The sequence below is a fragment of the Triticum urartu genome, chromosome 1 (genome assembly GCF_003073215.2).
Source record: "Triticum urartu cultivar G1812 chromosome 1, Tu2.1, whole genome shotgun sequence".
In the NCBI taxonomy this organism is placed as follows: domain Eukaryota; kingdom Viridiplantae; phylum Streptophyta; class Magnoliopsida; order Poales; family Poaceae; genus Triticum; species Triticum urartu.
Genome location: NC_053022.1, coordinates 166647518 through 166669775, shown reverse-complemented (window position 1 = coordinate 166669775; position 22258 = coordinate 166647518). Strand labels below are relative to the sequence as shown.

The following is a 22258-nucleotide window of genomic DNA, read 5'->3' as shown; positions in this document are numbered from 1 at the left end:
ATACCGCATATAGGTAGGTATGGTGGACTCACCTAGAATAACTTGGGTTTTAGGATTTTGACACACAAGCAGTAATTCCGCTTAGTACAGGCGAAGGCCAGCAAATAGGTTGGGAAGCGGCCAGATAGAGAGCGAAAATGGTCATGAACATGCATTATGCATAATGAACATTGGATACTAGCATGAGTAGGATATGAACACCATGAACATAAATATCATAGATGATATGTTGGTTTTGATTCAACTACATGTATGAACATGTGCCAAGTCAAGCCACTCGAAACATTGGGAGGAGGATACCATATCATCATACTACATCACAGTCATTTTAACGCAATGTTTACATCCAAGATAATCATTATCCACTCCTAGCTACTTAAGCATGGCATGAGAAAACTATAATCTCTAATTGTCATTGCAAACATGTTTGATAATAATGTGCCGAATCATGGATACTAGGTTAAAAATATTTACAAAAACAGAATAAGTTGAGTTCATACCCGTTCCTCTCTGCCACTATCAGTTCACCAAATATCGTCATTATTGCCTTTCACTTGCACGACCGAACGATTTGAAAATAATAGCAGTGCAAGAGTGCCGTGGACTAAGCTGGAATCTACAAACATTTTATTCAAAAGGAGAAGAAAAAGTAATTTGGGCTCTTTGTTAGATCAACAATAATGCATATGAGAGCCACTCAACATTTCATCATGGTCTTTTCTACTTCTTGAGCTTGCGTTGGTTTTTCCCTTGAAGAGGAAAGGGTGATGCAGCACAGTAGAGATAAGTATTTCCCTTAGTTAAGAACCAAGGTATCAATCCAGTAGGAGAAACGCGCATGTCCCCAATAGATGCACCTGCATAAACAATCAAACACTTGCACCCAATGCGATAAAGGGGTTGTCAATCCCTTCATGGTCACTTGCAAAGGTGAGATCTAATAGATATAGATAGAACTAACCAAAAGATACAATATTTTTGGGTTCTTTTTGGTTTATAGATCTGAAAGTAGAAGATTGCAAAATAGTAGATGGGAAACTAATAGAGAAAATTCCTTATTTGACACTGGAAAAGTTTTTCTTCCCTATTTGACACTAGTCCTAAATTTTATTCCCTATACGACACTTTCGTCCATTTTGAGCCTAAATGACACCTGAAAAGACGATTTTGCCCCCCATGCGGTATGTGTGCGCGCGCACGCGCACATGTGTGCTGCTGCTGCATGTGTGTGTGCATGTGTGCCGCTGCGTGTGTGTTTGCTACTGTGTGTGTACGTGCGTGTGTGTGTGCTGTTGCGTGCCTATGTGCTACCTGTGTGTGTGCTGCTGCTGCTGCATGTGTGTGTGTATGTGTGTGTGTGTTGCGTGTGTGTGTGTGTTGCTGCGTGTGTGTGCGCGTGCATGTGTTGCTGTGTGTGTGTGCGCGCGTGCATGTGTGTTGCTACGTGTGTGTGCGTGTGTGTGTGTGCACGTGCGCGTGCGTGTTGTTGCGTGTGTGTGTTGGTGCATGTGTATGTGTTGCTGCATATGTGCTCCTGCCCTCGCACTGGTGTTGCGTGTGTGCGCTATTGCTCCCCACACACATACCACATGAGGGGCAAAAGAGTCTTTTCAGGTGTCATTTAGGCTCAAAATGAACGGAAATGTCATATAGGGAATAAAATTTAGAACTTGTGTCTAATAGGAAAGAATTTTTTTCCAGTGTCAAATAAGGAAGCAAATTTTAAGATAGTGTCAAATAAGGAATTTTCTCAAACTAATATGATGGAAAATAGACCCGGGAGACATAGGTTTCACTAGAGGCTTCTCTAATGAAGGCAAATAATATGGTGGGTGAATAAATTACTGTCGAGCAATTGATAGAAAAGCGCAAAGTTATGACTATCCAAGGCAATGATTATGCAATATAAGCATCACGTCCGTGTTAAGTTGACCGACTCCTGCCTCCATCTACTACTATTACTCCACACATCGACTGCTATTCAGCATGCATCTAGAGTATTAAGTTCATAAAGAATAGAGTAACGCCTTAAGTAAGATGACATGATGTAGAGGAATAAACTCAAGCAATATGATGAAAACCCCATCTATTTATCCTCGATGGCAACAATTCAATACGTGTCTCGCTACCCCTACTTTGTCATTGGGTGAAATCACGCAAGATTAAACCCAAAGCTAAGCACCTCTCCCATTGCAAGAAAAACCAATCTAGTTGGCCAAACCAAACCAATAATTCGAAGAGAAATACAAAGATATCAAATCATGCATATAAGAATTCTGAGAAGATTCAAATAATATTCATAGATAAGTTGATCATAAATCCACAATTCATCGGATCTCGACAAACACACCACAAAACAAGATTACATCGGATAGATCTCCAAGAACATCGAGGAGGACATGGTATTGAGAATCAAAGAGAGAGAAGAAGCCATATAGCTACTAGCTATGGACCCGTAGGTCTATAGTAAACTACTCACGCTTCATCGGAAGGGAAATAGAGTTGATGTAGATGCCCGCCGTGATCGAATCCCCCTCCGGCAGGATGCCGAAAAAGGCCCCAAGATGGGATCTCACAGGAACAGAAGGTTGCGGCGGTGGAAAAGTGTTTTCGTGGATGCTTCTGGTGGTTTTGGAATATATGTGAATATATAGGAGGAAGATCTAGGTCAGGGAGTCACCGAGGGCCCCACAAGGTAGGGGGCGCCCCCCTATGGCGCACCCTCCACCCTTGTCGCCACCTCCTGGCTCTTTTGACTTGCACTCCAAGTCCCTAGGTGTCTTCTGGTCCAAGAAAAATCACCGTGAAGTTTTATTCCGTTTGGACTCCGTTTAGTATTCATTTTCTGCGAAGCTCAAAAACAAGGAAAAACAAAAACTGGCAATGGGCTCTAGGTTAATAAGTTAGTCCCAAAAATAATATAAAATAGCATATTAATGCATATAAAACATCCAAAACAGGTAATATAATAGCATGGAACAATTAAAAATTATAGATACGTTAGAGACGTATCAGTCTTCTCCTTGGTATGACTCAATAAACAGAAAATAATTTCAGAGAAACACACTGAAATATTTTTGGAGTTTTAGTTTTTCTAGAAGAAAGCAAATTAAAGAAAGAAAAACAGAAACGAGAAAAACTATTTACACGGGAAAGCTCCCAACAAGCAAGAAGAATAATTGAGAAATCTTTTTGGGTTTTCTTTTAATACTACAACTAGTTAATAGAAAGAAAAACTAAAAAGAAGCGGGAAATATTTTTTGGTTTTCTCAAAGTTTTTCAAACACACAAGAAGAAAGTGAGAAAATAAATTTAGCATGGATAATACAATAAAAAAGTGTGGACACTGACAAATAGAATGGAATGTGCGAACATGAATGTAATGTCGGTGGAAATACGTACTCCCCCAAGCTTAGGCTTTTGGCCTAACTTGTTAATCACCACTCGTAGTAGACATCAGGTCCTATGTTGAAGTGTTGTGGAGAGGGCACCTGAGCGTCCCACTCTTGAGGCTCCTCCTCTGCAACTGCCTGGGCATTCCGGTAGGCAATGATATCATCTAGCATGATCTGGTATCCACCCCTAGCAATATGATCAAACAAAGCAGGTGCAGGTAACGGAATAATATCACGGGTATCCTCACTGAAGACCAGGTTGTAAGGAATATTAGTAATAGAATCATTAATATCAATAAAATGGTGATCTTTCATCGCTTGGTGATCCACATAGACCTTGGGTAAATGATGATCATGCTAGCGGATCTGAATGTTAAAATGACTCGCTAGGTGAGTAGCAAAGATACCTCCATGAATTTTAACCTTGGTCTTGTTAAGGTGTAGGCGACGTGCAACATTAGCTCCTAGGCTATAAGTGTTATCACCGTATAGTGCACGGCATAAGACAGTGAAATCGGGGGCACTAAGTGCACCAACCTTCTCTCTAGCAAGTAAACACTTCGCAATGAATAGGGCAAAATAATGCACAGAAGGAAACTGCAGGATAGTGGCGGTGACACTCGATACCCCTATCTCGTCTCCCACTAACAGAGTGCGATAAAAGCCCTCAAACTCTGCAGGCCTAGGCTCTCTTATTTCCCCGTCAGAAGGGATCGAGCATATATCACAGAATTCAATAAGTGGTATCAGACGGGTTTCAGCGTATAAATCAAACTGCACCTCAGGGGGGTTATTCCTACTTATGAAATGAAAACTTTGCACAGAGGAATTTGTAAGGAGATGATATTTTTCACACTCAGCTACAATGAAGTTGGTGAGGCCAGCATTGGCAGCAAATTGTGCGAACTCTTGATGGATTCCGTCTCCATCCATGAAGGGGTTATGTGGCCATTCACACGGCCGCACTTCCGCCATTCTCCGAGTATGGAGGTCACTATCCGATGATTCCCCAACAACTCCCTTGGAGTTCTTCTTGGAAGCAAACTTCCTAAAGAAGCTCGTCTTATTCCTATGAACAAAATTCTGAAATTTTTAGTCCACAAATTTTTTTCTCAAAAAAACTTCACAAGATTGATAGCAACTACTCATGCGCATGCATAGAGGCTATATTGAGCATTCAAACTACTAAGAAATCCAAGAATTCAACATGCAAGCTCATCTACAACAGCACCAAGAGTAGCTAATTATTCAAAATATAATCCACGAAAGCAAAAACTAATTCGACCAATGGAGGAGTCACATACCAAGTAGCAATCCCCCAAAACAGTTTTGGAAACGGAGCTTCGAGCAAAGAGATCGAAATCAGCGGGTTTGAAAGCAAGAACACGAGGGAGAGAGCAATGGTGAATTTTTTCTGGAGGTTGGTGATGACATGGGCTAAAGAGATAAGTGAGGGGGGCACGTGGGGACCACAACCCACCAGGGCGCGCCTAGGTGGATTGTGCCCACCTGGTGCACCCCTCCTCTAATGTTATTTGCACTAAAAATTCAGAAATATTCATAAAAAATCGTATTAAATTTTCAGGACATTCTAAGAACTTTTATTTTGGGTCATTTTTTATTGCACGGAAAATCCAGAAAAACAGGATAAACATGGCATTTTATTTTATTTAACTACCAAAAATAGAAAATAAAAGGCAAGGATAGAAGGTTGTGCCTACTAGATTCATCAACTTCATACCTCTCAAAAGTGATCCATTAATAAGGTTGATCAAGTCTTATTAACAACCACCTTCGATTAGCATGAAACTGAAGAACTTTCTTAAAACACAAAGTTACCTCAACGGGGATATGCATATCCCCAACAATAAGTATATCATAATTCTTTTTGGCACTAGGTAGAGGTAGTTGAAAACTTCCAATAGTGAGTGTTGGGGATTTTTCAGTAACATTTATACCATTCACTTGGAATTGTTTCTTCGGAAAGTGCACCGTATGCTCATTAGCATTGATATGAAAAGTGACCTTGCTTTTATTGCAATCAATAACAGCCTCCGCAGTATTAAAAAAGGGTCTACCAAGGATAATCGGCATGTTGTCATCCTCGCGCATCTCAAGTATAACAAAGTTAGTTAAGATGGTAGCATTTGCAACAACAACAACAACGGGCACATCCTCACAAATACCGATAGGTATGGCAGTTGACTTATCAACCATTTGCAAAGATATTTCATTAGGTGTGAGTTTATTCAAATCAAGTCTTTTGTATAAAGGGAAAGGCATAACACTAACACCAGCTCCTAAATCACATAAAGCAGTTTTCACATAGTTTATTTTGATGGAACAAGGTATAGTTGGTATTGCCAGATCTCCAAGTTTTTTAGGTACTCCATCCTTAAAAGAATAATTAGCAAGCATGGTGGAGATATCAGCTTAAGGTATTTTCCTTTTATTTTGATGATGTCTTTCAAGGGGCCATCTCTAAAATACCAGTCAAGTGAGTACGCAAAAAGACTGGCTTAATCATTTTAGCAAAGCGTTCAAATTCTTCATCATCTTTCTTCTTAGTTGATTTAGGTGGAAAGGGCATGGGTTTTTGAACCCATGGCTCTCTTTCTTTACCATGTTCCCTAGCAACAAAGTCTCTTTTATCATATATTTTATTTTTAGGTTGTGGATTATCAAGATCAATAGCTGGTTCTATTTCAACATCATTATCTGGTTATTTATTGTTTGGTTGAGTATCTTCATGAACATCATCATTATCTTTTTCATTATCACTAGGTGAATGTTCATTTCCAGATTGAGTTTAAACATCAGAAATATAAACATCATTATTAGCTTCAGGAGGTTTTTCTATCTCAGGTTCACTAGAGGTATGCAAAGTCCTATCATTTTTCTTTTTCTTCTTCTTTTTGGTAGGAGTACGTGCATCAGTGTTAATTCTTTGAGAGTCTTGTTCAATTCTTTTAGGGTATCCCTCAGGATAAAGTGGTTCCTGAGTCATTCTACCTCCTCTAGTAATTACCCTAACATCATGATCATTGATATTATTATTCATTTCATCAAGCAATTCTCTCTGAGATTTAGCAACTTGTTCTAGTTGAGTTTGAACCATAGAAGCATGTTTTCCTACACCTCTAACATCATTTGAGATTCTGAATAACAAGTCACTCAAGCAAACAATCATATCAGAATTGTATTTCAATTGTTTCATAATATTTGCATTGAAGTGATCTTGTTTTCTAATGTAGTTATCAAACTCATAAAGGCATTGACTAGGATGCATATTGTAAGGATTGTCATTACCATTAAATTTCTTTAAAGAATTTACCTCTACCACCTTAAGTGGTGGTGTATCAAGCCCATGTATTTCTTCAATAGGAGGTAAAATTTTGACATCCTCGACTTTAATACCTTTCTCCTTCATACATTTCTTTGCCCTCCTCTTATTCGGAGGGGGTTTAGGCGGTGGTTCAAGAAGAGTCCGATCATCATAATTTTTCAATATGTTATTCAGTAATTCTTCAGCTTGTTCAACAGTTCGTTCCCTCAAAACACAACCAGCACAACTATCTAGGAACTCCTTAGAAGCATCGGTTAGTCAATTATAGAAGATATCAAGTATTTCATTTTTCTTAAGAGGATGATCAGGCAAAACATTCAACAATTGGAGAAGCTTGTGGGAGACTCTCTTCTTCAATTTGCACAGAGTTAAATATTTCCTGTAAGGCAGCTTGTTTCTTATGAGCAGGAAAATATTTTTCAGAGAAGTAGTAAATCATATCCTAGGGACTACGCACACAACCAGGAGCAAGAGTATTATACCAAGTCTTAGCATCACCCTTTAATGAGGATGGAAATAACTTGAATATAATAGTAGCGAATTTTCTTAGATGAGCAAATAGGGTGGCTATATCATTCAACTTAGTAAGGTGTGCCACAATAGTTTCAGTTTCATAACCATGGAAAGGATCAGATTCAACCAAAGTAATCAACTCTGGGTCGACAGAGAATTCATAATCCTTATCATCAACAAAGATAGGTGAAGTAGAAAACTTAGGATCACATTTCATTCTAGCATTCAAAGATTTCTCCTTCAGTTTGCATAATAATTTCTTAAGATCATCCCTATCATTGCGAGCAAGAAAGTCTCTAGTTGTCTCCTCATCCATAACATAACCTTCCGATATCTTAGGAAATTCATATCTAGGAGGACTAAGTCTAATAGGTGTCTCAAGATTTCCAGATTCAATGATTTCATCAGTTTCAGCATTCTCAATAACTTCAGCTCTAGCAATTTGTTCATCAAGAAATTCACCTAGTGGCACATTATCATCAAGCAAGGTACTAGCATCATCATAAGCATTATCCATAGATATAGAATCATCAATAACTTGCGACATATACGAATTAATAGCATGTGGCGGTGTTGCAAGTTTACTCAAAATAGAAGGTGAATCAAGTGTAGAGCTAGATGGCAGTTCCTTACCTCCCCTCGTCTTAGAGGGAAATATTTTAGTCTTGGTATCCTTCAGATTCTTCATAGTGATAAATTGATAATAATCCCAAGTGACTCAACAAATATAGCTATGCTCCCTGGCAACGACGCCAGAAAAGGTCTTGATAACCCACAAGTATAGGGGATCGCAACAATTTTCGAGGGTAGAGTATTCAACCCAAATTGATTCGACACAAGGGGAGCCAAAGACTATTTGCAAGTGTTAGCAGCTGAGTTTTCAATTCAAGCACACCTGGAGATTAATTATCTGCAGCAAAGTGATCAATAGCAAAGTAGTATGATAGTTTTGATAGCAGTGGTAACAGTAACAATAACGGTAACAATGATAGCAACGATTTTGTAGCAAGTGTAGCAGTAATAGTAGCAGTAGTAACTTAGCAAGAACAATATAAGAGAAATTAGTAGGCATTGGATCCATGGATTCGTTGGACGATATTCATCATATAACAGTCATAACCTAGGGCGATACAAAACTAGTTTTAGTTCATAAATATAATGTAGGCATGTATTCCATAAATAGTCATACATGCTTATGGAAAGAACTTGCATGACATCTTTCGTCCTACCCTCCCGTGGTAGCGGGGTCCATATGGATACTAAGGGATATTAAGGCCTCCTTTTAATAGAGAACCGAAACAAAGCATTAGCACATAGTGAATACATGAACTCCTCAAACTACGGTCATCACCGAAAAGTATCCCGACTACTGTCACTCCGGGGTTCACGGATCATAACACGTAATAGGTGAATATAACTTGCAAGATTGGATCTAGAACATAGATATAATGGTGATAATATAAATGGTTCAGATCTGAAATCATGGCACCCAGGCCCAAAGTGAAAAGCATTAAGCATGGCAAAGTCATATCAACATCAATCTCAGAACATAGTGGATACCAGGGATCAAGCCCTGACAAAACTAACTCGATTACATGATGAATCTCATCCAACTCCTCACTGACCAGCGAGCCTACGAAGGAATTACTCACTCCCTGTGGGGAGCATCATGAAATTGGTGATGAAGGAGGGTTGATGATGATGAAGATCGAAGATTCCCCTCTTCGGAGCCCAAAACGGACTCCAGATCTGGCCTCCTAATAAAGAACATGAGGTGGTGGTGGCACCGTATCACGAACGAGATAATTCTTCCTTCCTATTTTTTTCTGGAAAAATAGGATTTTACAGCGTTGGAATCAAGGTCTGTGGGGCCACCAGGTGGGCACAACCCACCTGGGCGCGCCTAAGGGGGGGGGGCGCCCTGGTGGGTTGTGCTCACCTAGGTCCCCCCTTCGGTGGTTCTTGGCTCTAGTATTTTTCTTTTATTGTATAAAAATTCTCCAAAAAGTTACGTTCCAATCTGAGAACTTTTATTTCTGCACAAAAACAACACCATAGTAGTTTTGCTAAAAACATCGCCTGTCCAGGTTAGTTTCATTCAAATCATGTCAAATTAGAGTCCAAAACAAGAGGAAAAGCATTAGAAAAAGTAGATATGACAGAGACGTATCAATCTCCTAGATTAGATCTTGGGTGTTCCCTATGATTTTTTTTAATTTTGATGCAATGTTCCCCATCACTCCTCTCCTCTCCAACCGGTTGTGGGCGGCATGGGACGACCTCGTCGTTCTAAGACGCATCGCTGTGTGGGGCGCGACGACGCTGGTGGCTGTTGCCCCCTGCATGGAGGGCTACACGGTGTGGTCTGCTGGGTGCGGCCGTGGTGGTGGTGGCGTTGCGGGCTTGATAGTGGTGGTGACCCATCTCAATCTGGATCTGGCGGCTCACCCATGGCAGGCGGTGTGGGGGCTGGCCACGACCTGGCGTGTGGTGCTGGGAGTGGACCGCAGTGGCACGCAGCCAGCTGCTGCCAGTATGGCGGTTGCTGATGGTGAGGTGGTCCCTCGATGGATTTGGTTGCCACGGCGTGGTGGGGAATCCATGGTGGTGGTCTGGATCGGTTCACGATGGTGTGGTGTGTCGGTGTGGTGGCGGCTCAAGGTGGTGTGCGGGTCATGGCGCAGCGGCCGCCGGGAGGCCTTTGACGTTGGCTCGTTTGCGTGCAGTTCTTGTGGATGCTCCTGGATCTCTCCCATGGTTGCTGGTGGTGGCCGGTCCGGCTCCTCGCGCCATCGAGCGGGTGGCCGTTTTGACCCAGGTGCAGATCCAGGTAGGGAGCCCTCGTTGCGCGTCAGGCGTGATGTTTAGAGAGGTGGTGGGAGGAATGGGTGGTGTCGATAGAGTCGGGCCACCTATCACTAGTAGGGGTGTCGGGCATCGACGTAGTCCGCTCCCACCTTGCCTCTTCCCCGACCTAGTTGTTCCTTGATCGATTTGGTCGTTCCGGTCACTGACAGCTCTATCAATGGTCGGAGCTTGCTGGTCGGTTCATCACACATCCATGGAGGACCTTCGGGGCATCTTGTTTCCTGGACGGTGACTCAGGTGGTGGGAGCCGTGGTGCTCGTGGGCTGAGTCCATGGCTCGGGCGCGAGCGGCTAGCGGTCATAGCCGCCTGGGCGGCGTGGTGGCTGTCATTTCGACAGTCTGCAACGGTGTTCGTCTAGGGATCATGTGTCTGACTGCACCGATGTCAAAGGAGGAGGATGCTTAGCAGGGTGAAAACCCTGTCTGGTCTAGGCCAGACCGACGAAGGCGGCACCTATGGGCACAGTCATCTTCCTGAAGTCTCTTTTATGGTTGCTCCCACCCTTCGTCGTGCTCCGGATGCAAACCTGATCCTTGGATCAGGCGGTGACAGCTCAGCAGTGTCGTGCCCTTCCCGGAGGCACCGTCTTGGAGCGCACGGGCTCGTCGATTCTCAACTTTACCTCTTCTTGGTTTCTCATCGGAAGAGCGTCGACGGCTCCATAGTGATGTTTTCTATCTTATCTTGTAGTCTACGATGAGTCTTTCGGTGTGTTGTTGTTGTAGCTCTTTGGCACCTATGTATCTTGCACTGGGTGAGTGTGGGTCTCGTGTAGTGTGTTGTCGTTTGTACCGGTTCAATTTGTTAGCAGTCGTTGCTTTATACTCCCTCTGTACCTTTACGTAAGGGAGAATTTTGTTTTTGCCACTCTAGATTTTGCCAATTTTTCTTATGTCACTATAGATTTTGACATTTCACTTTTGCCACTCTTAGTTTTTGACAATTATCACAATTGTCACTCCCTTGGCAAAAGCAAAATATTCAGAGTGACAATTATGATACATTTCAAAAGCTAAGAGTGACAAAAATAAAATAAAATAATTTTGCTTTTGACACGGAATGACAATTGTGATAATTGTCAAAAGTTAAGAGTGGTAAAAGTAAAATGTCAAAACCTAGAATGGCATAAGGAAAATTGGCACGGTGACCAAACCACGTAATTATAGATATGTTAGGAATTTGTTGGTTAGTGACAAGTAAATCAGTTAGTCCAGAAAAATAAGAGATACATGCAATCGACACAGAGATACTTTCATTCTTTTGCTATAAGAGATACACAGAATAAAAAGTAGTTTTTTTAGGGCTAACAAGGGAATTACGAGGAATTAGAACGAATACACCTTACATTCTAGAATTTCATAAAAAAAACAAATACACTTTATAAAGGAACAGATTCAGTACTATATAAAGCGGGGCGAAATAAAAAGTCCTTCCAAGTCCCCCTTTCGCTCTAGGAAAAAAAGGGGACGATTCTGCTCGCGCCGCCGGTTCCCCGATGGCGGAGGACTCAGGCGCCATCCTCCGCCACATCTCCTCCCTCAAGGACATGCTTGACAAGGTCCACAATTCACCGAGCTCCCTTGCTGCTTTCATTTTATTTTGCAGCTGTCTAGATACTCCTACGCCCAGTTTATTGATTTGTCGCCGGCAAGTATGAGATGACGAATGGATTGACGGGACACTAGAGTTGGCGGCGCGGGCCGATTAGGCGCCCGTTTAGAATCTCTGGGTGTAGCCATTGCGAGGCTAGGCGGCTTCGAGAGAGAAAGCGGGCCCGTGTCGAGGAACCATTCCGGCGCGCCGCCGGCTTGCTGCTGCTGGATGGAGAGCCCCTGGAGAGCAGCGTATAGCTGGTTGTACTGCTCCCAGGTCGGCCCGCTCGATGAAGGGGCGGCCACCGGGTACGCCTGGTGAGGTGCAGGAGGTCGCGGGCCTAGAACGCCGGCGGCGTTGGGGGTGGCCCACGGTGCACGGGGTGCAGGCAGGCCGGGAATGAGGGCGCCGTAGGGAGCAAAGTAGCCCGTGGAGATCTGTGAGGCTGGGCCGCAGGGCCGCCACCGAACGACTGGCCACCACGGCCGCGGCCGCGACCACGCCCGCGTGGGCCTCTGTTGTCGCTGGTTGGGGAAGCAGCAGGGCCTTTGCCCTTGTCGTTGGAGGAGCCGCCACGGTCAGGGCCGCGATCAGCGGAGGAGCCGCCAAGCGGCGCCTGCCCGATGGTGAGCGCCGCAGCCAGGAGTTCTGGACGGCCATCCAACCGCGCCCTCTCGTTTGCGGAAATCTCCTCCATGAGAAGACGGGAACGCGCCTGCACGAAGGAGGGGAAGGGCGACTGCATGGGAAGAAGTGTCGCCATGATCTGGAACTTGCGGTTCAGGCCGCGGATGAGCTGTAGCGTCAGGGCCTGATCGGAGATGTGCTCGCCGACGTCCTCGAGTGCGTCGGCCAGGGTCTTCAGCCGCCGGCTGTATTCGGCGATGGAGAGATCGCCCTGGACGAAGTTCCGGAACTCCGCGCCGAGGACGACGGCGCGCCCCGGCTGGTTGTCCATGAAGAGGAGGTGGAGTTGCGTCCAGATGTCGTAGGCGGAGCTGTCCGGGGACGCCACCACGTCCATGAGCTCTTCGGCGACCACGCCATGCATCCACAGCACCATGGTCAGATCATCATTACGCTAGATGGCGCTTTGATCAAGCGGCGCGGTGGCGACATCAAGGTGGTGCTGCACTTCATGTTTGCAAGAGATGATATAGAAAAGTTGTCGCCACCGGGAGTAGTTACCGGACTCGAGCTGGAGCTTGCCGGCGAAGTAGTGCGCGATGGAGGGCGGCAGGCCGGCGACGGAGGAGGGGCCGGCGTTGGGGGCACCAAGGCCGCGGTGCGGGACGACGGCGCCGCCGGGGCCGCCCAGCGGGAGGCGGGGAACGGCGGTGCTGCCCGCGGTCCGGAGGATGCCCGCGGGTGGTGGGACGCGAGGGGCCGGGGTAGACGAGGATGAGGCCCCAGCGCCGCTGGGGACGGGCGTCTTGCCGCGGTCGGCGAGGGGCGCGCGTCGGGTCGCGGGGACCGCGGCGGGGGCAGGACGGGCCGCGGCGGGCGTGGCGGTGGCGGGAGGGACCGCGGCGAAGGGCTCGGTCGCCGGCGAGTCGAAGTCCGCCGAGCGGGTGAGGCGAAGGAGGCGGTTCATGGCGGAAGCGGAGAGAAAAAGGAGGATCGGAGATGCTCGCGTCTGATACCAAGTTAGGTTATGCAAAACACTCACACTGCTCTATTCACTGCGGCCGGCTGTACATATAGAGTTACAGGAGAGAGAGGGAGCAGGAAGATCGTGAGTGGTTACAAGCGATAAGCTAGCTATCCTAGCATGCAGGGAGAGATGCGCACGTAGTGCACGCGGACGTTGAGGTCCGGGCGAATCGGTCTGCATGGGTCAGCCACTTGGCGAGTGGAGAGTGGGCATTTTCCAACAGCGGCCGCCGCCGGCTCGAAGCTCTGGCGGCCGCCATGGCCAACTCATCCCAGTTTGTCTTCTTCCCTCTCTATCTATTCTCTGGTCATTCTCTGTTACTCGACTTTTTGTGAGAATTTGATTCTACTCTGTCTTACATTAGCTCGTTGAAGAAAACATGACAAGTAGTTTGTGTTATTCTAGCATTTGAGGGCGGATGAAAATTCAGTCATTCTACCTGCTATTGTGTCATTTTATTGTCTTTGTGAAGTTTGCGTTTTGGCTGACCTAATGTACTTTTGCTTGATATCAATTGTTTTTTTATAACTTATTATAAGGTTTGCAGTATCATAATTATCATTATGGTATTGCCAAGGTCCTTATCCCCCCCTCTATTGGTATGTTTTGTGCTTACAAGAAAACATCCTAGGAATATGAATTTATGGGGTAGACTAATATGTTGGCTACATGTATTCATGAAATAGTTGCCCAAACAGAACATATGACTTGTTGCTGTTAAGTACTCCCTCTGTGAAGAAATATAAGAGTGTTTAGATCTCTTCTATTTCTTTACAGAGGGAGTATATTATATCTCTTCTTCCTATCAGATTGATCTTTTGGGATAGTTGGTTGATAGGAATATCCTGACATGCTATCAAACTTGAGGTTTTGGGTTCAAGTCTCGGTCCTCCCTTTCCCCAATCATTTATCCACACCACGTCCGGCATGGGAAGGAGGTGTTGATCATTCCATATCCACATCGGATGTGAAGGGGAAGGAGGGGAGGGGGGGGGGGTAGGTATATTATATCTACTCTTCCTATCAGATTGGTCTTTTGGGATAGTTGGTTGATAGGAATATCTTAACAGTTGCCGCTAACTTTCTAGTTATTGGTCTATGTATGAGAGCACATCTCATTACAACGAATAATTTAGTAAGTATTATCTTGTAGAAGGAATGCCTGGTCCTGGCTGTTAAGCGAACATGATGTAAAATTATTGGACGTATATGGATTTATAATACTTACTAAATTTCTGGAACTGTGTCAGGAGGCTGCCAGCCTGTGCTTGAAATTTCAAATTTCTGGAACTTGGTCCACCACATATGGAGAACAGTAGCTGTCCGATTCGACCAATCAGCGGCCCAGAATGCAGGGATTTGCAGCTGTACGGTCACATTGTTGAAGTGTCCAGAGCATTTCTCACCGTCCGATATATTGAATCAATGGCATGCAAGTCATGCAGAATGTGTTGGGGACAGTATAGGGTGTACCTATCATTGTTCACATTGATACACTATATAGGAGTATAGATGTGTATCTCTGGCAATGTGGCTATTTGAATCTGGATGCGAATAATGAATTTTCTATATACTCATTAGATGTTATTAGCATGTGGAATTTCAACGTTATACATCTTATGAGGCTAACTATGCTCTTCTTTTCTCGATCATTCCCTTAATTAGGTCAATGAAGAGATTGAACAGAATATACAAAGGACCAGGGAAACAGAGTCAGAAATAGTGAAGCATTCTGAAACTGAAAAGGACTATCTCGTGAAGGAGTCTGAGCTAATGAAAGGAGTATCGGTTGCTGAGTTTGAACTTGATGGGCTTATGCAAGTGGAAGGTAACTATTGCCTTAATCATGCAATTACTATATGATGACTGACTTTGCTGATAGAAGTCACTTAGCTGTAGTGGTATTTATATGTACCAAGAACAAAATATCCATGTGTTATTGCCAAAGATTCTATAGCAAGGCAGGATAGAAGGATGCTGCTATTCACGTGTGGTACTGTAGCACAAGAACCACTGTATTTTGGCACCAGCAATGCTTGATTTTATCAGCTAAAGAAATAACCCTTTCGTCTATTACTTAGATTCAGGAGTTGCGCTCCTTAGTAATTTCCACCCCCATTTAAGTGGTCCTTTGTACATAGACTGCTTCAACCTTTGAGAACTTTGAGTACTAATGCCTTTGAAAATATTTATATTAGATACTTGAAAATCATGTGCGTAAGTTCTCCTCATAAAACGCATACATGATTTTGTCGAATGTTATGAATATATTGCTATAAAATTTGGTGGTCAAAGTTTTGTTGTAGAAATTGTGTCAATGTCCAAAATGACCAGTTAGGGAACTGCAGGGAGTAGTTACTTTATCTTTTCTTTCTAATTGTTATTTTCTTGGAGGTGGGTTCCTTAGGCTACCCTGTTTCCACGCTCTCCTCCACTGCTAAGTCCATACCGGTCACAATTTTCGTGCTGACAAGGTATCTCGCTATGTTGTGCTGTGAGCTAAAATGCAGTCAACCACACTTTCCTTCCAAGGTCTGTCATGCTGTCAGCCTCCACACGCCATCAAGCTCGCCCCATGACATTGCCATCGAGCTCCTCGTTCGGTCATGCCACTAAGCTCCTCATGTCATCGACCTGTGCATCCTGTCAAGCTTCACATGCCATCCACTCATCCTGCCGGCGTGCTGTCAAGATTCGCGTGCCATCATGTCATGAACCTCGATATGCTTCCTCGGTTCTTAAGATTCTTTGAAGGTGGAGAAGATTACCATAATTTCTTACCGAAAAAGGCTTTCGCCCCGCTTTATATAAAGCCATGATTAACAGCGCCCCGTACAACCGCACTCACCCACAACACACGCACACACACACCCAAGGTAGGATGCATAGGCGCTGAGCGCAACAACACAATCCCTAGCACTACAAGAGCCGCCGGGGGCTTCAACCGTGAACACGCCACCACGAAGAAGTGAAGCCGCATATGACGGAACCGTGGGCTCCAAGGCGGCGCCTTCAGGAAGGATACGACACCGGAGCACCGCCACCGCCCGATCCGAGGATCAGAGTTTCCCCTGGAGCAACACGACGGGCAATGAGAGCCGCGACGACGCCTTCAAGAAGGGAGCGCTCTTCGCCGCTGCCAGTCCGTCCAAAGATAGAACAGGTTTTCACCCCGGCCAACACTCACCGCCACCGAACGCCACACCCCGGCTACCATGCCGCCCACACGGCCGTGGCAACCGGGCAGCACTGAGGCACGAGCTCTGCCCATGAGCATCGCGCCACCACCACCAGGGCCGCCGCCCCGGAATCCAAGACCTTGACACCAAGTCACCCGAGACCCGCCGCTACCCCAACCGAAGAGACGAGCGGAAAGGACCCGCCTTTCGCACCCCTGGTCGGACCCAGCGCCGAGACCCAATAGGCCGGCCACAACTAGCCTCCATCGAGCGGTTCTGCTGCACTGTGCGCGAGATGAGCACGGTCCTGCTGCCGGGCGCGAGACGGGCCGGTCCTGCAACCGGGCGCGAGACGAGCTCGGTCCTACGACACTAGGCGCGAGGCGGTCGATGGACCATCACATCCGCCGGATCTGGGCAGGGATGCCCAGATTCGCCGCCAGCACGTTTGAGACCACAAGACCCCACGAGCGCCGCAGGGGGGGGGGGAGGGAGGAGGAGGCAGCGCCGGCAGGCCATGAGGACGCGGGGAGGAGCGCCGGAGCAGGGGCCGGCCGGGACCGGACGCCGCGGGCAGGGGGAGGCGCCTCGCGACGACAGCCACCTGCGTGCAGGAGGAAAACCGCCCCGCCGCCGCCTCTGCCACGCGGCCTTTGGCCGGCGGCGCCCCCGGCGGCGAGGGAGGGGGGGGGGGCGGGGCGGAGGGCCGGGGGTGACGGTGCTAGGGTTGTCTCCCGACGACGCTCGTTGGAGCGCCTCGGGAGGGGGAGCCGATCCCTTTTTTCCAAATCCAAAAGAATGCACCATAATTTCTTTATGGCCTGCCACAGGTTTACTGTCTAGATTCATATCTACAACTGTTGGGCAAAGTCTTTGAGTACCTGGTCGAGAAGTCATTTCACCTAAGAAATCGGAGAGAAGGACCCAAGGAGTCTACGGGTGGACTTACCTTCTAGCACTGACTTGCACGCTGACTTAGTGTCAAGTCTCGGTGTGTGCGGACTCAGAACTTGGCCTCAGTGATATCTCCTGCACTAAACCTCAATGCAGTTCCCTAGTCTCGACCTGCACACTGCCTGGGGCTCATCTATGGTCGCACATTCCCATGAGGATGCTGCCCCACGCATTGCCCGGGGCTCTTCTTCTATAGTGTCCTTGCGCTTTTCTCTAATGCCGCCACGCACGATGCCCCACCCAACTCTTTCCTACAGTTTGCATAGGTCGGGCGTCAATATCGTCTGGACTCGTCCGTGGCAGCATTTGCTGTGCTCTTCCGCAATCATCGTAATTTTTCCACCAGGTAAGATATATCATATTAGTTAATCTGTCTCTTTGTTATCTTGCACAAGCACATATGAAAGTGATAAGGTTAAGCAAATGAAGTAGTTTTTTGAGGAGTCTTTCTATGCTTTCATATACGAAACTGCAGAGATTTTATAGCAACCGAGAGCTGACTGTTGGGGTGCAAATCAGTCCCTTCTACTAACAATTGTGTCATGTTATGCATGGTTCTTAACAACAGATAACAGCACTATTTTAAAATTTATTATCTGTTCAAGATGTGTAGCATATTTATATGTTTTCTGTTGCTGCATATCAAGGCCATATGATTCTAATGTTGTGTGTGGACTACCTAATCGGCTTTAACTTTTTAAGCAGCTGCTGGAACAGATTCACTTAAAGCGATGGAGGGCAATTTGGAATTCCAGAAAGCTACTCTGAATGCAATTAGGAAACTATTCTACGATAAAATGTATGGTTTACATTTGATCCATAAATCATATAAAATTCCTAAGTGCACTCTGAGGAAATATGAACTTGTATTTCCATGAGGACATAGGCTGATATATACACACGTACAGTTGTGGTAAATATGCAAAATCCCTTATACAATGGGGATATTACACGGCTATTAACCCCAACACACTTATATGAAAAAATATGATCCGAATATATTATAGTCAGTGGCAGAACACCCCTCGCCCCCTCCTGCAGTGTTTCCTATTATAGTTGGTGATATGACTATTTGGACTCATTTTACCTTTATGTTGGGAACTTTCTGTAAATCTTCAGCATGTCTGCTAGAGTTCAAGTATTTAGTTATGCCCCTAATGTAGCGACATAAGTTAAGATATCATGCGGGGCTATCTACCCGCCTTGCTCTCCCTGCCGATGTTTATTGGCCATCCGATCTTGATGGGAGGCACCTGACCATCTGTTTGTGCTGGTGGATGAGACTTTCTTTACTTTGCTCAACGTCCTTATTCTTATTTTGCCCTGCGTTTCAGCAAAATAGGTAGTGTTGAACCAGTGAAAACTTTCTCCTCTTTGCTATTTGCCATAGAAAGCAGCGCCTGTTTCGCTGTCTCCGTCCCCGTCCCCTGTTTTACCTTTCATGGCTCGCAGAGAAATCTCACTAAACATAGTTATTACAGAAACTCAAATGCAGAAGCTGAAAGTTCCATGTCCTCCAGGGTGAAAAATAAAACAATCCGTGTGTGTCAAAAAATTCTGAGAAATGTCCTTTCTACACTTGTAAATTATCATGGAAAGAACATTTTTGCGTCCTGTGCAAAAGAAAAAGTTTGTTGTAAAAAATGGCTTCTGGATCACCAAATTTATTGAAAGTTGTAAGCATACAAAGGACTCATAACATTTGCAGGTATAATTTTTTACGTATTCTATGACAATCTGAACTTTTCGTACTATCTCCTTTCATGGGAGCTAAAATGCTGCTCCTGACTCAGATATGTTTCTTTCACTCTTTTGCTTCAAGTGAAGAAGCATGTGGAACAATAAATCAGGGATAAGTGTCTCTGACTATTAATATTCTTTTTAGGGAAAGGTTCATCGCTGAATCTAAAGACTTCCAAGTTAATATGCTTGGAGGTTCAATTGAGGATTTACCTCTCCTACTAAAGGAAAGAGATTCACTAGAGAATGAGAGTGAGAACTTGAGGATGAAGATCAACGCCATACAAAGTTCATCAAAGGAATACATTGCTGAGATTCTTGAGGAGGTAAATGTGGAAAATTCAGGTAAGTGATAAGTACATTCTATGTTATTTCAGCTGAAGATTAGGTTCTATCAGTTATCATTTTACTGGTTTCAGTTAGGCTCCGTTTGGATGTAGACATTCAATGGCTTGGCATTGAATTTGCTCAAATGCCAAAAATCCCAAGATATTGAACGTCAATGCTAATTTTAATGTTTGGATGCTCATGTATTTAGCACTTGGAATCTATGAGGAGCACCGATTCCACTACCTGTTTGGATGGTCAAATATTGAATCTACAATCATACGCCCCCACAGAGCAACGCATGCACACAGCCACAAGACAGCACACACACACAGACATCACCAGGCTAGCCCCGCCGCGGTGCGTGCTCGCTGGCCCAGCCGCCGAATGCCCAGGAAATTGGAGCTCCAGCCGGTGGAGATGGCCGGAGGATTGCCGGATAGAAGAGAGAAGAGGAGGAGCACTGAGCTGTGCTGCCGTTGAGCTCCGCCGCTTGGAGCATCTTCTCCCTCGGTGTCCCGTCCTCCCGTGTAACACTGTTCTTTTTCTCGTGTGGGAAAGAGTGAAAGGGCAAGGAAGAGACGATTCTACTGAATGCAGAGCACCGGGGCTTCAAATTCGGGGAGGGGGCGCACCAGTGTTACAGAGAAGGCTACGATATCCTGCGACAATTCCTTGCACGAATGTCCTGGCCACCCAAACAGCGGCATTCGGGCTAGCCAAATGCCAATTACCAATTCCTGGCCCGAATGTCTACATTGAAACGGTGCCTTAAGTTATTTGGTGATGTTGAAGTTCTCTACATTCTACACAAATTTTGGTTGCTTCTTTTCATTTCGGTTCAATTGTGGTCTTCAGTTGCTTATCAATTGATAAAACTTTTTGTTCATCTGCCACTTTTAAGTGTCGGAAGTTATTTCACAATATCTGCGACTTGATTTATTATACATTAAAAAAGTGGTTTAATGTTGGAAGTTCAATTCTACACTTGACATGGAAAGCAACAATTATTCTCTTGACAGTTGCCTTTTGCCACTAGGACTCTTAACAATGCGCACATTATTATTTTTGTATCAGCATTTTATCTCTATGCCTAGATGAGCATTTCTAGTGTCAGTAATTGCAAAATTAGTCCTCAACTCATAGTGTGCGAAGAGAAGAAAATAAAAATATTTATTATCTGTTTTAGTTTTGTTTTCCTTGCATCTCCTTGCGTGCAGTCTTGTCTCTGGGGTCATACCCCTTTTTTTTGCGGGGTGAAAGAAATTTATTCCATGGTAATAGACTGGGGTGGGGTCAGACCTTTAACTATGTGTATTTTAGACCTTCAGCATGCTGCCTCTTTTTATGTTGGGCAGTTGGTTATTTTATTCGTGCATTTACTATATGTAAGCCGCCTAGATTCTGTTACATCATAACCAAATTTGCCTTTCTTCTGAGTGCTGCAGTTCTGGAGTCTGATGTACACTATAGGATTTCGGAATACATGGAAATTCTCAAGGATATAAACAGCCTGAAGATTCTATTTAGTTCGAGCAATTCTTAAGAAGTGTCTTCATCGTTGCAGGTAATTGCATATTTTATTTTGGCTTGATGTTTTTCTTACCCCCAGGCACACCTTTGACTTTTGTTTTCTGTCTAGGCTCATGACCCATCAAAGTTGCCACATGTTTCTTGTGTCTTCAGTATGCCATTTTGGTTTGGCTGTCAAGAATCTTCAGCAAGCTCAATGGAAATACCTTGTACATGTTTCTTCTGTCGAGAAGGTTACACCAGATCTAGCACGAATTTACTGCACTACCAAACATGTATTGGTCATGGCTTGTATATACAGTTCAGTTAACCTCTGTACTGTAGATTTCAAGCTGAGGGATAGTAGGAAAAGGCAAAGTGCCTAGGAATGCAGATTGGAAAAACAGCAAAGTCTTTTGTGGGCAATTGTTGTTTTTAAATCTGATCGAGGAGATGTGAAAACGTCAGATATTGCAAGAAATTGTTAGTAATGGAATAGTTGGTTCATCTTAAGGGAAATTGTACGCCACTACATGGCTCCTCGATCTCTGATGTACCAGTGAAGAATGGAACAATAATCTTACAGCTCACTAGAACAATAATCTTACAGCCCGTCTTCTCAAATTTTAAGAATATCGAGATGCCATATCTGAGAAAAGTGAAACGGTTTTAGATATAGGATTGCATAACAAGTTTAAGGATAAGAATGCATGAATTGATGTACACATATTCAGACATTAGCTGACGGGAATGTGTAATAGCATGGCTTCCAAACTAAAAATAATTTAGGACAGTGGATATCACTTGAAATACTAAGGGATTGAGGCATGTCCATCATTGACGATATGTTGTTCGCGAGAATACACTTCATTGGGATAACTCCATGCAATGCTTTTCAAATATTTTTTCTTTTACTTTCGCGGGCAATGCAAGCTTCCAAACATTCGGTCAAATAGGATTAGAACCACTGGACGTCGAAGACATAACATGGGGCATATTATCGAACTTGATGTCTCCACTTGACGTGATAAGCAGATTTTATCGAGAAGGTGTTGACATCAGATTTTTGCATGGCACAAAACCCAATCAAGATGACATAGGATGGAAAAAGTTTCAACATCAAAGTCGTGCGTCTCGTTGAAACAGTTGATTTTGATATAAAAATTGTCTTATCTG

The 22258-nt window shown here is 44.7% G+C and overlaps 1 protein-coding gene across 3 annotated transcripts; it reads left to right on the top strand.

Annotated features, from left to right (window-relative positions):
• The first annotated feature begins 11526 nt into the window (after positions 1 to 11526).
• Positions 11527 to 21595, top strand: LOC125552890. 3 transcript variants are annotated; one of them, XM_048716615.1, is made up of 7 exons: positions 11537 to 11681; positions 14621 to 14737; positions 15036 to 15198; positions 18209 to 18302; positions 19389 to 19588; positions 21019 to 21137; positions 21213 to 21595. In XM_048716615.1, exons 2-6 carry the CDS (start codon positions 14720 to 14722, stop codon positions 21114 to 21116), a joined length of 573 nt encoding a protein of 190 aa, XP_048572572.1. In that variant the 5' UTR covers positions 11537 to 11681; positions 14621 to 14719; the 3' UTR covers positions 21117 to 21137; positions 21213 to 21595. The 3 variants fall into 3 exon arrangements, with proteins under 3 accessions (XP_048572564.1, XP_048572572.1, XP_048572580.1); XM_048716623.1 differs by lacking the exon at positions 11537 to 11681 and adding an exon at positions 13523 to 13644; XM_048716607.1 differs by lacking the exon at positions 14621 to 14737 and having other exon boundaries at positions 11527 to 11681.
• The last annotated feature ends 663 nt before the right edge of the window (positions 21596 to 22258 follow it).